Source organism: Aplysia californica, unplaced genomic scaffold, assembly GCF_000002075.1.
Source record: "Aplysia californica isolate F4 #8 unplaced genomic scaffold, AplCal3.0 scaffold00835, whole genome shotgun sequence".
NCBI lineage: Eukaryota > Metazoa > Mollusca > Gastropoda > Aplysiida > Aplysiidae > Aplysia > Aplysia californica.
The window spans coordinates 155,805-171,374 of record NW_004798105.1 but is presented as its reverse complement, the minus strand read 5'-3'; the positions used below and the strand labels follow the sequence as shown (position 1 = coordinate 171,374).

The window sequence follows — 15,570 nt, the reverse complement described above, 5'->3', positions numbered from 1 at the left end:
AAATAATTGCTTTATCAAACAATAATTTATATTAGTTAGCCTAGATCTAGATCTAATTTTCTAATTTTAAAAAATGCGCTTCCACCAAGACATGAAAAGTAATTAAATTTGGAAAATAGATGTAAAGGTTACCCTCTCCCCTTAATTATTCCTCCTCCCACTCCTTATAAAATACACACATGTACGTACGTACGTACGTACGTACGTTACGTACATACGCGCGCGCGCACACACACACACACACACACACACACGCACGCGCACACACACACACACACACACACACACACACACACAGTGGCGAAGCGTCGACTATATAATCAAATAATCACTGCTTCCCTTCCTAACTTTGAAACATTGTCGCAGTCAAATTCCCCCAAGACGCAAACCTCATAAATTAAATGTAAAAAGACGTTCATAATCATCAATGAACAATAGACTATGCCTAACCTTCAAAACCGTTTCATTGCCACAGAAATAGCCTGTTCGCCCCTATCGGGCCATTCCATAAGCAGTCACAAGCTTTGATTATGTAAGCTTAAAGTAAGGCTGGAAGAGTCTACCAATAGAGTTGAAAGGAACATATTGTGCATAGCAGTCAAAACTATTTCATTTCCACATATACCCTGTTCACCCCTTTCGAGCCACAGTTATAAGCAGCCACACGCGCTGATTATGTAAGCTAACTATTACACTAACTAGTCCTAATAATATCTTGACTGCTGCGAGTGCTTGTTTTTTTTCCTCGACATTTTAACGTCCTATAATCAGATCGTGACCTCGATTATGACACTGGCTCCTGGCCGCGAAAAGATAGACAAAAACAGCCAAATGTGAAATAAAAAATTAATAATTGGCATGCTCTACCAAAGTGTTTAGACTGTCTGGTATATAACCTGCCATTGTAGTACTGACATCTCTGCTTCTTTCCTTGGTGTTAGTGTATTCAAATCTAAAATTAAATTCAAGGTTAGTTAGAACAAATATTTAATTAAATACTTTCCGGATTATTTTAGCGGTTGAATATGCATACAACATGAATTCAGGATTTGTTTTCATTCACAACTCAGAGTTGCCGCCTCCAGTAAGATTCTTGTGACTTGTGTGAGTGTGATATCTCCAGGCCCTATCTGGTCCCATCTCACTTTGATTACCCTATCAAATAAGTCAGCCTTAGCCTCTGCACACACTCATACACACACACACACACACACACACACACACACACGCATACCCCCCCCACACACTAAAGTAGTTTTCATATTGCCCTCCTGTGCTCTTTAACCCTCACCGGCCACCTCTCCTACAACACCCCACCTGAATCTCCTGGCTACCCGGTACCCAAAAATATAACCAAACAAGCAACCCCCCCCCTCCCACCTCTCCGGCCTACAGCCTAGTAATGTGGCCTAGAAGAAAGAAATTTTTTTAATATAAAAAAGGCCATATTAGCTAGTGCGTTCATGTCATGATCATCTGTGCTTTTGCTTAGGCCTATAGATGACGTTATAGAAGATAGTGACGAATGTCACGTAATCCAACAAATTATGTTTGCCCAATTTTCACCGCAGCCATAAATAAATCGTAGGTGTACTTTTCTGGGGTTCAATCCTCTCAGTCCAGTCTAATGACAAGACACAAGAGAAGGCACACCTTCCTGCCCTTTCCTACACAAAATGATTGGTAGGCCTAGCCAAGAGTAGACCTAGCATAGCCTAGAGCTTAAGATCACTGGTTTTCAAGATCAAAGTTCAAAGGTCAAGTTCATTGACACTCTTTATGGTGGAAAAACAAAAACATGATGAGAAGTTTCGTTATTTTTGCGATACGAGGCAGGCTTAGATCTGCTCTAAATAAACGGTCAAATATGTATAGATCTGCGAAAGTAAATCATCCAAACTTATCAACAGAGACTGTGACAGAAGTTTTGAATCCTTCACAGGAAGAAGAGGAAGAGGAAGAAGCAGAAAAGTAAGACGCTTTTAACACAGTACTTGTTCACTTTCTACTTTCTTAACTTTCTTTCTAACTGCGGTTAAAACATGAAATCGTTCTGTTTACACGGGTCTAAAAGTAGGATGACCTAGCAACATAATCTAAAAACCCATTCATAATGGGCACTGCGAATTCGCTAAGGTTCCGACACGTTTTCTTTGATGTTAGCCTAGAGCTTGTCTCCTTTTGCGCGACGTCAAGTCACGTGTGGTGCTTGCTGCTCTAAAATCAATCAAGTAACATAGAAACCGTCTCCGCGACAGATTTCTAGCCTAGGCCTAGATTAGTCACGCGCGACTGTCGCGTCCGATCGGTCCGTGTTATTCACAAACCGGCTAGATCTAGATCTAGATCTAGAATCTAGATCTAGATATAGATATAGAGAAATCTAGATCTAGACTCTACATGCAGAAAGGCAAATTTGACAGGAAGGACAAACCCCCCCCCCCCAACTGATTACTGTTAAAACGCGCAGCGTTATCTTACATATTTCTAGCATCTGCGTTTGTCGCCGCGATTTTTTACCTTTTTTTGGTCCGCGAATCGCGGCCTCGATTTTTTTGCATTTTCAACAAAAAAGCTTCTTCACAACAATATTATACATGTATTTTTGATAATATCATAATGTTAAGGTGTCCATGTATAGATATTTTCATGCGAAGAAGGAAGGTACATTACATACTATACATTGCAGCTTGCTGTTTTACATTTATTTTTCCCTTTTGTTGTGTTTTAATTTGTTGGTGTGTTGATTTTAAAAGAACGTTCTGATGTGTTGTTTTTCTATTTTTGGTGTATACAGCATAATGTTATTTATAATGTGATGTTGTTCCTACATTAAAAAAAAAGTATTATAGTTATGTTAGAGCAGAGAGTTTACAGTAATACTAGAGAGACGGCACTTCACCCGGATGCGCGTATCTGGGTCATCAGCTGATCGTGGAGAAACGCGCGGTAAACAAAACAAACTGCGTCTATTGTTCAAGGCATTTACGTTGATCGCAGACAAGCATGGCCCCGGTTAGCACGAAATGTCAATGGTGTTCTGCTATAAACTGCACCTATTAGAATCAAAATCTGAGTTTCTTTCGATTTCCAAAGGATAACGAATATATTTTGATGAATAAAAAAATATAGATCAAATTTATGACAATGTGATTGTGGTCCTACCAGACTGACACTCCATGCACAAACTCAAATATATTGGGTTGGTTTTTTTTTCCTGTCTAAATGCCCAAATTGAGCTTGCATTCTACTAGTGAAAGATAATATGTTACCTGGGTCTGCAAAAAGATGTCTAAATACAAAGTGCCATCGATCGGTTTTGCTACTTTCTTTGTCCCATTACCACTTTTTGTTTGGGGTGGGGTGGGGGTGGGATGGAGGATGGAAGGTGTTAGGGATCTTGTTTAACTCTTTAAGTGGTAGATCTATCATTATTGGGTCATGTGATTTTCCATGATCTGAAATTGTGAGTATTTAATATAATGTGTTTATGTGTTTGTAGGTGTGTTTGTGTGTGTGTTTGTGTGTGTGTGTGTGTGTATGTGTGTGTGTGTGTGTGTGTGTGTGTGTGTGTGTGTGTGTGTTTGTGTGTGAGAGAGAGAGAGACAGACAGACAGACAGACAAACAGACAGACAGACAGAAACAGAGACAGAGAATCAGACTGACAGACTGACATATAGACAGAGCGAGAGAGGGGAGAAAGAGAGACAGAGAAAGGGAGACACAGAGAGAGGGAGAGAGAGAGAGAGAGAGAGAGAGAGAGAGAGAGAGAGAGAGAGAGAGAGAGAGACAAACAGACAGATAGACAGAGAGACGGACAGACAGGTAGACAGACTTATAGACAGACACGTAGACAGAGAGAGAGGGGGGAGGGGAGAAAGAGAGACAGAGAGGGAGAGAAAAAAGACAGACAGACAGACAGACAGACAGACAGACAGACAGACAGACAGACAGACAGACAGACAGACAGACAGACAGACCGACAGAGAGGACAGAGGGATACTGGAGAACGAGTAGATTTGCAGACAGACAGACAGACCGACAGAGAGGACAGAGGGATACTGGAGAACGAGTAGATTTGCTGAAAATTATATCTGCGTCTATTTGTTTATTAGATAGAAATAATATGTTAACTTAAGCCAAAAACAAGTCTTACAGTTTATGGCCGAGGGAGGCAGGGGGTTGCCTAAAATATGCGATAGAAATCACAGGCCTCCTCCTTTGATAAAGACCTAGTAACCCAGTGAACTAACTAAAGACGGTACTACATTTTCTCATGACATGACAGCATCCCTGAGCATCGCCGTGGCAGCGATCACCGCGCATAAGTGTTTTCGCGCCCCGCGCCGGGCGATACGCGAAACAATGCATTGTTGTTATGGAGCGCCGCCACGAGTGTCACCTCTCTATTACTGTAAACCCTCTCTGGTTAGAGTGTGTTTCCACCAAAAGCCGAATACATGTACTAGCCGTTGTGTGTGGTTCCATAATTTGCCTGTTACTTTTTCTTGAATTACACTCGTTTAGGGTTGAAAAAAACCCGGCCAATCTTCGGAAAGGTGGACACACGCCTTTATTTGTTAATTTTTGTTAATTATGTGCTATTCTAGTGTTGATTTCATTCTGTTGTGAAACCTGTATTTTTCACGTTTTTACACTCCGTATGGCTACAAATGATATTCTGGATTCTTAAAACAGAGCCCAAGAAATTCTGGTGCTTTAGATTAAGTTACCTCTATCAACACATTACTATACGCTATCGCAGAGAGACGAAAGCTTGAAAATTAATGGCAGCTTTTTATGGCAACTTTTGCCATTTTTGTGGCAACTTTTGGACTAAAAAATGGCAACGAACGCAGATATTTCTGTACAAAAGGTTAAGTTATAAGTGTTGGGACCAAATACACATGTACTACTTGATTTTTCTTAAATTCCACTACCGATAGTTTTATTTTGCTCGTAGCCGGTTTTGAGATGACAAAATTGTGCAGCGCAATGCAGGTGGCCGGTTCTCTGCACTAGGCCTAGCCTAAGCCGGTTCGAGCATGACGCGTCCGCGCACAGCCGTGACACGAGGCGTCATGAATATGCTGTGCGTTACTGTTCGCTGTCATTGGCCATTGGCCTAACAAGTATAGATCTACATGGCTACATGGACGACGGCGAGTTATAGGTCTAGTCATCATCATCCAGTGCCAGAGCTGCGACAGACATCGGCTATCATGGTTTTCCATTCATTCCTTTGCTCGGATGCTCTAAAAAAAAGCAACGTTTCCCTGATCTTTCCCTGTTACCCATTTGTTTAGGTTCCCTAAGTATGTTGTTCTGGGCCTACCCCTGCCTCATTTGCCCTCATTTTTGCCAGTGAGAGCTAGATGTTCAAGACCCTTATTTCTATTCTGGTGTCCCCAACAGGGGCGAAGGCTGACTTGTTTGATAGGGTAATCAAAGTGAAACGGGACCAGACAGGGCCTGGAAATATCGCACAAGAATCTTACTCGAGACAGCTAGTTGTGAATGAAAAAAAATCCTGAATTCATATTTGTATATTCAACCGCCAAAGTAATCGGGAAAGTAGGCCTATCTGATTAAATATCAATTCCAACTAAAATTACATTTAACTTTAGATGTGAATATACGAACACAACTCAAAGAAGCAAAGATGTCAGTACTAGATCTATATGTTATACAACTGGACCAGTGAGTCTAAACTCGTTGGTAGAACATGACAATTATCATTTTTAAATTTCACATTTGGCTGTTTTTGTCTAGCTTTTCGCGGCCAGGAGCCGGTGTCATCATCGAGGTCACGATCTGATTATAGGATGGTAAAAAGTCGAGGGAAAAAGACAAGCACTCGCAGCAGTCAAGAGATTCAGTGTAGTAGTTAGCTAACATAATCAGCGCTTGTGACTGATTATAACTGTGGCCCGAAAGGGGTGAACAGGGTATATGTGGAAATGAAACAGTTTTGACTGCTATGCACATGTTCCATTCAACTCTATTGGTAGACTCTTCCAGCCTCACTTTAAGCTTACTTAATCAAAGCTTGTGGCTACTTATGGGGTGGCCCAGAAGGGGTGAACGGGCTATTTCTGTGGCCGTGAAACAGTTTTGAATGTTATGCATACTGTTCATTGTAGATTATGAACGCCTTTTACATTTAATCTATGAGGTTTACGTTTATGGGTGAATTTGACTGCGACAAAGTTTCAAAATTAGGAAGGGAAGCAGTGATTATTTGATTATATAGACGCTTCGCCACTGGACTCCCCAAAACTGCATTTGTCGTTTCCTGATTGTTTTTTTTTAAATTTTAACATTGAGCGTCCCACGTGGGCTTCATCAAGATTTTCACTGTCTTTAGTAATTGTCCAGCAATCACAGCCATATAGAAGGGTTGACCATTTCAATGAACACCAAAATGAAAGTTCTGAAATGCTATGTATTTAAACTAATATTTTAACGAAAGATGACTGGTTAAAACAAAATGCTTTAGAATGACACGTTCAGTGCTTTGACTGGCCCTTTGCCAGTAAATTACTTTAAACTAATGGTTGAGTGTAAACCTGGTTACTGGGACGTGTGGGTTCAAACTTTGTTGCCTGTCGTTTCATAAAGGAGACTTTATATTTGTAATATTCTAGCAGCTCTCTCGCCTCATATTTGACATTATGTGACCAGTACTAGGAGAAGTCGTTGACCCGGTGTCTGAAAGCCATTACTGTGAACATATGAAATGGTAAAGGTTTAACGCCCCTTTCTACATTATTCGGTTATTTAAGAGGAGGGGTGGGGCGGGGCGCTATCTGCCCGTGTGGAAATTTAGCTGTACTACGTGAAATATCCCAATGTGTCAGGTCATTAATTGTATGACTAGAATTGTTGACAGGATGCCCTCAATGTGTTTACAAAAATTTATAAAATAAAACCCCAAATCAACCCAAACTACAGGACAAGACTTTTTTTTATTTTCAATATTGTCTAAGAAACCTCCGGTTTTGTTTGATATCCTCCAAGAGCAGGGCCTTGGTATGGCATACGTTGGTCTCGGGGTTCTAATCTGGATCGGGAGGCAGGGGGGGGGGGGGAGGGTTATGGGTTTGATTTTCAGCTGAATTATAATAAGATTTAACATTTGGTCACTAAATTTGCATCTTATTGTCAGGGGCATGGTTGAAAGACTATACTAACTTTTATCGTTAGATTGCGCCAAGCTGGGGTTAGTTTCTTCCTGTGCATTTAACTTTCATCATTTCTCACGCTTGAGTTCCTGTAAAATAAATAATGAGATAGTAAAAGCTCCATAGACGAAAAAATCACAATTGAATTCAAAGATTGTGAGTCTCTACTACTTTCCCGACCAACATTGTTCGGTGCTTGTCAGTTGACACAGCATGGTGAAATGAATGGTAGTCAACTGGCATGACCTCTTACACCGTTTGGGGATGTTAGTATTTCTCCTTTTTTCATTTTCCTGGAGCTATTGTAGATAGGTTGGGTCAACCAGCTCCAACTTTGGTAAGTTTGACCTCTTGGGAGAATTTGGAAGGGATCAACCCCGTGACTCATCAGGGTACACCTCTCGTCCGTCACCGCAGAGTGCTCGACTTTTCTGCTGGGTTGGATGGATGCCGGGTCAGAAATATTCGTAAAATCAAGAAAGTCATTGGTGTTACAGAGATTTCATTTGGTATGGATGTGGTTTGAGCGTGTCGACTATGTTTTATGGACGTACCGGGCTTACACATAGGTAGGTGAGTTTATCACCTCAAATGCCTGGTCAAATTTTGATACCTCCAACGCCTGTTCATTATTCGATACCCTCCTCGTCCGGACAATATTCGATACCCCCTTGTCTGTTATATTATTCGTTCAGAAAAATCCATGGGGATCAATATTTGATACCTACTTCGCCCAGACTTTTCGTTGACAAATTCACCCTTACACGGTATATTCGATACCTGCCCAGCTGAAATTATTCGTTACTTCCTTGCACGTTTATATTGTCATATTCGATACCTATCTTATCTTGTGATTATTCGATATATTGCCAGACCATTTGATACATGCCTATCTGTCATTTCTCGATACCTTTTAAATTTCATTATAGCTCAATATTCGATACCTCGTGTCCGGTCATTTATCAATGCCATTTTTGTCTGGTCAGTATTCCATAACTATGCCTAGTCATTCGGTACCATTCGGTATCCTTAGCTATCGTTATTTGACACCTTCTTTGTATTCAGTATTAGGTAATTCCTAGGGGTCATCATTTGATCCTGGCATTATTCGCTACGTATATATAGAAACAAATAAGTCACCATCTTTGACTGTTATCATTCAAGTCATTCGATTTTTGTTTGTTTAAAAAAATTATCAATCAATTTAATGAAGCAGCAGCAGAATGACGCCACAGTGTCGAATACAAGATATGAAGTGAAGAGAAATGAAGTGAGAAGGGACCACCCAACATGTCGTAGTCATTTATCAAGGATCTTGATTCGTATATATAGTCCGTGTACTAACAAATATATTATATTATGGTTTTGCTTAGAATATTTTCTCTCTGTCATTTTGTTCATTTTACTAAGGTTTGAAACATTTCCTAACATTTCGACATTTAAAAGTTTTGCTAGATTTGTCTCTCACAGATTAAAGCGGCTTTTCTGTTTTTCTGTTTACTGTTGTTTAACAAGACTTTTTAAGGTAATTGTTTCCCTTACTCAAGCAGTTATTTAGGGTTGCTGTTACTCTCTCCCTCTAGGCCTAGTATTGAGACTGAGTGCTCTTCCTTCAAGTTCAACTGTGTTTTGTTTCTTTTAAGTCTTAAACATTTCACTTGTGAGGTGATGTTGTGTTATATAAAAAACAACTTTTAAACCAAACGATCGGTTAATGAGACTCGTGGAGCAAGGGCTGGAGATGAAGGGAAATGACTGAGGAAATGTCTTTTGAGAGAATACTTTACAAAGAATTATGTAACCTGGAGCCTTCTTCTTCTTCTTCTTCTTCTCGATTGCATCACACTTGAAGTCTGGTATCTGTCATAATTGGGCCGTCCTGTTCAGTTCATCTGGCGGCCCGTATAGCTTCTCTTGTAGCGTCAGTGGGGTTGGCCACGTTTCCTGTCTTGGGGCCCTGTGTGTCTTGCAGTGCTGAAGGATGTGTTCAACAGTTTGGTCCGCCTCTCCACACTGGCATTTTGGTGATTGTACTAGTTTAAAACATTTGTACATTTGTTGTCTCAGTCTTGTGTGTTGTGTCCTTAGTCTGAAGATAATCACTTGTTCTTGGCGGGACAGCTCATGGTAGTTATCTGGTGTCTGAGGTGCTTTAAATAGTGTATTTATAATAGTTTTTATTTCTGTGTAGTTAACGCTGTTGTCTGGTTGCTCTTTTTGTGCTCCTAGTTTTGCCATCCTGTCTGCCCGCTCATTTACCAAGACACCACAGTGTGATGGAATCCACTGCAGCATGATCCTCAGACATGGGATGTCCTCAATTTCTCTTCGTAGCCTTGGTAGTTTGCCGGAAGTGATTGCCTGCAGTACTGACATGGCATCTGTTAGGAATACTACTTGGCTTTGGGGGTCTACCACATTCTTGATGATGTTTGCTGCATGTACTAGAGCCTCCGTCTCTGCCCTGTAGTTTGTACAATGTCGCCCTGTTGGGACTGCCTCTGCTTGTCATCGTCCTTTTGGGAACTGTACGTACACTCCGGCTCCTCCTCTTTTCACAGCATCAGTGGCAGATCCGTCTGTATAGATCCTTATCCATGCTTCTCGTGGGTATCTTTCTTCAAGCATGGACAGGGTGAGGGACTTCTTGCTCAGGTCGCTGTGGTCATCTTTTGTGGTGAACATAGGAATGGACATGTGTATAGATATGTTTATGTTTGTCTTTTCCCATGATGGTGCCTCTGGGGTGTGGTTCAGCATGTTCACTGTGGCTGGTAGATGGTCCTGTAGGGATCTTTGGATTTTTCTGCTTTCTCATGGAGCCTTTTTCCAAGTATTCCATTTATCATCACATGTGAACTCTCCGTCTCTCCTGCCTCTTCTCCGTTGTCTCTCTGTTGTGTACTGCCAGTTGCGCACGGGATTTACCAGTTGCGCGCGACTTAACGTCGCGTCGTGCATAAGGAGACACTTTGTCGCTTCTGTCGCACGCGACTGAAAATTTGGGCGCGATTTAGTCGATACACACCTCGCGACTGATCGCGCGCGACTGAACGTCGCATCGCGCAAAAGGATACATTGTCTAAAGCGGGTTAAAAAGAGATAAAACGTCGAAAAGTCGACACTATTTCCACAGCCTCACACTTTAACTTTAATTAACGTCTACGCCTAAAAATACGATTCAAGAAACGGGGTGAGCACTTTTCTCTCGAGACTCGCGTAGGGACGTTAGTCTACACAGTCGTGGGATGAAAATGAAATCTTACACCGAGATGTGGGGCAGGGTGGTGTCGCTGTCTCAAAATGAGCTATTTGTAGGTTAGGTTACAGTAAGTCTTTTATTTTTTTTAGTGATTCTGTGTATGCACCCAAAGAGAGGTTTTTATTTAGGCCCAATGGGGTCAAAAAATGAAAAAAAAAAAACAGGATCAAGATTTAAAAACAAAGTGGTTTGGTCGCTGGCCTGAAGAAGTGCCAGGTAAAGTTTCGTTGGCACAGTTAAATTATATAATAATGAGCTAGAATTGTTTTTACGTGCAAAACGGAAGTGAACAAGCTCCAGTTCTATGGTACATAAGTGACATAATTTGCTTGTTATTAGTGCTATACATTTTACTCTAATACTATTATAGTGCAGACTTATAGTTAGAAGTCTATAATAGTTTAAGCTATTTTAAAAGTTTGTCATTTGGGTTCTTGAGTTACATCTATCTATCTATCTATCTATCTATCTATCTATCTATCTATCTATCTATCTATCTCTCTCTCTCTCTATCTCTCTCTCCCTAACCCTAACCCTAACCCTAACCCACGGTATCAATGCTGTATTAATCATTTTTTTGTTTTTGTTTTAGTAAAGTGTTTTACGGCGCTCGCAACTGCATAAGGTCATATGAGTGCGCGGGACACACCTAATATTTTCAGTTGGTAGGAAATTTTGAATTTTGCCCGGGTGGCGGCCGAAGCCTACTCTTATCGATTTTAGACCACCAAGGGATCTTTAACGTGCGCAACTTGCACACGGGCCCTCCGAGATTTTTCGCCCTTGTCCGAGAAGGCTAGGTGTAGATCTTTCCAACCAGAAGATCAGGGGTGTGGCAGAAAGACAGCAGTAAGGAGGAGCCAAGGAGTAGCAGTAGAAAGGCTGCAGAAAGAGTGAGGAGCCCAGAGGAGGGGGCAAAGGAGGTGAGGGGGTGGGGGCAGAAAGTGGAAATGAAAGCAGACAACAGAAAATTGCTAGAGAGCAGGAAAGAAGGTGAAAGGAGACAATTTTAGAGAAGAAAATTTTTCGGTCGTTACCCGGATTCGAACCCGGGACCTTTGAATGAGAGGCCAACACCTTAATCTCTAGGCCACGAGAGCCCCCTTTAATCAGTTTAGGTAAGGTTTCAAGTCATGCATATGTGTAGAAGACTGTATCGGTAGCCTAATGGCATGAATGATTAAAAAAACAACAACTTTGCCTTTCACTGACTTTAGCACCTTATACGTGAACAGACCAGAGAGACTGATCTAACCAGCAATTTTACAAACAGAGCGTCCCTTCCATCTGTTCATGACTTGTAAAACTTAAGTACCTGTAGTTGTATGCAGCTCTGTGACTTTTCCTCGTTTGTCTCCCTTTTGTCTGAATATTTCGGTCGAGGCTACTTACCTACCACCCCAGCCTCTGTAAACTACACATCTAGACCTGGGATAGGTAACCCGCCACTCACAGTTGAGATGAAGAGATTTTTAGATTTTTTTCACCTCGGAGCTACCGTCTTTGACACATTCGGTGACGGACGGACACACACTGTTTGATGTTTCAGTACGCAAATTCAATAGTTCATTATTTTTTTTAACAACAACAACAACAACAACAACAACAACAACAACAACAACAACAACAAAGGCAACAACAACAACAACAACAACGACAACAACAGCAACAACAAAGGCGTTCCTCTCGTGTCTGATCAAGGTGTTGAATGGTACAGCTTTGTCAATGTTGCTGTTCACAAACAGGTGATATGTATAGTTCCCACCTGTTGGTTTTTTTGTTGTTGTTTTTTTGTGTAAGTGTTTTACGGCGCTTTCAACTGCATAAGGTCATATGAGCGCGCGGAACACACCTAATATTTTGAGTTGGTAGGAAAGTTTGAATTTTGCTCGGGTGACGTCCGAAGCCTATTCTTACCGATTTTAGACCACCAAGGGATCATTAACGTGCGCAAATTGTGCACGGGCCCTCCGAGACTTTTTGCCCTTGTCCGAGAAGGCTAGGTGTAGATCTCCTGTTGGTTTTGTGTTTATTCTACGATGTATCTAATGAAGAAGTATAGCCATGTTAGTTCTTGAAGACGGGTGTGTGCACATGTTTGTTTCACTTGTCTAGTTTTGTCTGTCAGTAAAAGATATAATATGTTACTGTGGACTTTGTTACACGCCTCATAGTCAGTTCTTGAACTTTATATTACAATGAAAAAAGATGCCCCCCCCCCCCTTTCCACGCCCCCCCCCTTTTTTTCCCCCACCGCATTGTCAGGGCTTGTAGAGCGAGCCTTCTCTACTTCATGACAGTTTTTGTAAGTTCTTGATAAAGAAATCTTTTACCTTTTAATTTTTTTTTTACGAGAAGAGCCCGTTAGCTATCCAGTAGGCCCCACCACTGTGTGGCGTATTGGTCTGTTGGACTTTAGACATGTTTGTATTGGAATGGGCAACACCCAACGCTTCTGTTTGTGTCATCTGATTGTGAGACCAGTGGCAGGTCACGTGACATGACGTTGACCGTAGCCAAAACAAAGGAAGTAAACTCTTCAAAAAGCTGCTCAGTGGGTGGTTGGCGGGTGCTCTAGTGTGGTTTGCTTCTTCTTTCCTATCAAACATCTATCGTCCTTATCCCCCCTTCTTCTTTTTTATGCTTTTACTCTCTTGGAACACCTTTAATCTTCTGGCGTTCATATGACCTTATGCAGTTGCGAGAGCCGAAAGTACCTCTACTAAAAGCTGCTCAAAATTGTGGAAGTGTAGGCCTTTTGGAATCTGGGTGAGGGGAGAGAGAGAGGCAGGATACTTGTTTTACCGCATGCATTCATGTTGTTTTGTGTGGGTGGGGTGGGAGGGTGTGTGTATATGTATGCGCTCGTATGTGTGTTTGGGGGTGGGTGGGCGGTGTGCATAGTGTGTGTGTGTAAAGAGTGAGCGTGTGTGAGGGGGGAGGGGAGGAGGGGGTCAAGGTGTGTGTGTGTGTGTGTGTGTGTGTGTGTGTGTGTGTGTGTGTGTGTGTGTGTGTGTGTGTGTGTGTGTGTGTACGAATTTGGGAGCGTGTGTGTGTTTGAGGGGGGATTAAGCTTAACAAACTCCAGCCTTATCGGGATCTCTGGGTGAAAAACTTGAAAGAAATGCACACGTCAGTGCTGGGGGTCTGGTGTACAATTTTTGTCCCTAAAGCTCCGGGCGGTCGTGCGCACTGTGTGACATTCACGAGAGGTGCACCTGTCCCCCCCCCCTCTCCGTCCCTCCCTCCATACCTATCTGTGTATGTCACCCGCTACCACTCGGCCTGTCAGAGCGCTGGCCGGCACACTGACGGAGCTTTAGAATCTACTGGGTGTGGGACAGAACGCTGGGAGCGCGCGCGCGCACGGCACTTGTGTCTGCTGGCGGTGCCAGGTCTTGACTTCTGTGATGGCGGGAACGCGGGCTCTCTCGTCTGCCCGCTCCTACATGGGATTCTCTCGCGACCTGTCCGGAAGTTAAGAGGATTAGACAGAGTGAGCGGACCTTCCTTACCCAGACGACGCGTACCCAGGGGAACAGACCTCTGGAGGGATACGTACATCTCTTGTGGTGACACTGACAGATCTTTGTGGTGAAACATTTTTCTAGAGACAGATCTCTGTGGGGAAACTTTAATTTCTCTAGTGAAACATCGCTGTGGTGAGAGATTTTATTTTTTGGGTGAAAAATCTCTACAGTTCTTTCATTTCTTTCTTGTGGAAGATCCATATGGAGAAAGATCTCTATTATAGTGACCGATCTCAGTACTTTCATTTCTTTCTGGTGAAACATCTGTATGGTGAAAGATTTCTAGAGGAAAGATCTCTGTTACAGTAACATATCTCTCTAGTAATATTGTTTTCATACCTTTGATGTGAAATATCTTTCTAGTGAAAGATCCTGATCTCTATTATAATGAATCATATCTCTAGTGAAAAATCTCTATCGTGACAAATCTCTATAGTAACAGATCTCTATGGTGAACGATTTCTCCGGCGAAATTATCACAACTTCAGTGAAAGATCTCTATTCTAGTGACAGAGCTTTTCAGTGACATATCTTTAGAACAGTAGATCTTTCTAGTGACATATCTTTAGAACAACAGAAGATCTCAACAATGACATGCATGCATTATCTTTAGAACAATATATCTCTGCAGTGACATTCCTTAGAACAGTAGATCTCTACAATGATATATCCTTAAAACAATTGATCTCTACAGTGACATATCTTTAGAACAATAGATCTCTACCGTGACATATACCTAGATTGAAACAATAGCTCTCTACAGTGACATATACTTAGAACAATAGATCTCTACAGCCACATATCTTTAAAACAACAGATCTCTGCATTGATATTCCTTTGAACAATAGATCTCTACAGTGACATATCTTTACAATTTTAGAACAATAGATCTCTACAATGACATGTCTTTAGAACAATAGATGTCTACAGTGACACATCTTAAGAACAATAGATTTCTACAGTGACATATCTTTAAAATTTTAGAACAATAGATCTCTACAGTGACATATCATTAGAACAATAGATCTCTACAGTGACATTCCTTAGAACAATAGATCTCTACAGTGATACATCTTTAGAACAAAGATCTCTACAGTGACTGTTACATATATTTAAAACAATAGATCTCTACATTGACATATCTTTAAAATTTTAGAACAATAGATCTCTACAGTGACATTTTTTTGAACAAAGATCTCTGCAGTGACATAATATCCCAGAGCTAAGAAACCCGTGTGTAGCACACGTACAGTACAGGGATATTCTCTTTGCTGTGATTCTTGAGGATCCCAGAAGCTTCTTTGTTTTTTTCCTTATTGGTAAGTTTTTTTGGTTTTTTGTTTAGTCATCTGTAAGGCTATTTGAAGTTTTCCCTGTCTATGGCCCGGTAGCCTTTCCCACCTGGGTGAATTGAGGGACATTCGTGTAAAGTAGGGTCTTTCCAAAGGACACAACATCGGGCCTGCGGTTCGAACCCCAGGACTCGCAACCTTAGGATTACGAATCTGGTAGTCTTACCACTAGGTCACCGACACCACATCTATCTATCTATCTATCTATCTATCTATCTATCTATCTATCTATCTATCTATC

The 15,570-nt window shown here is 41.5% G+C and overlaps 1 protein-coding gene across 1 annotated transcript in view; it reads left to right on the top strand.

Annotated features, from left to right (window-relative positions):
- Window positions 1-1,801: 1,801 nt before the first annotated feature.
- LOC101857446 overlaps window positions 1,802-15,570 on the top strand; it is a gene marked incomplete in the record, with an annotated part of 62,351 nt that continues 48,582 nt past the window's right edge. The window contains 1 exon segment of the mRNA XM_013088917.1: window positions 1,802-1,971. Coding sequence (XP_012944371.1) covers window positions 1,802-1,971 — 170 coding nt within the window.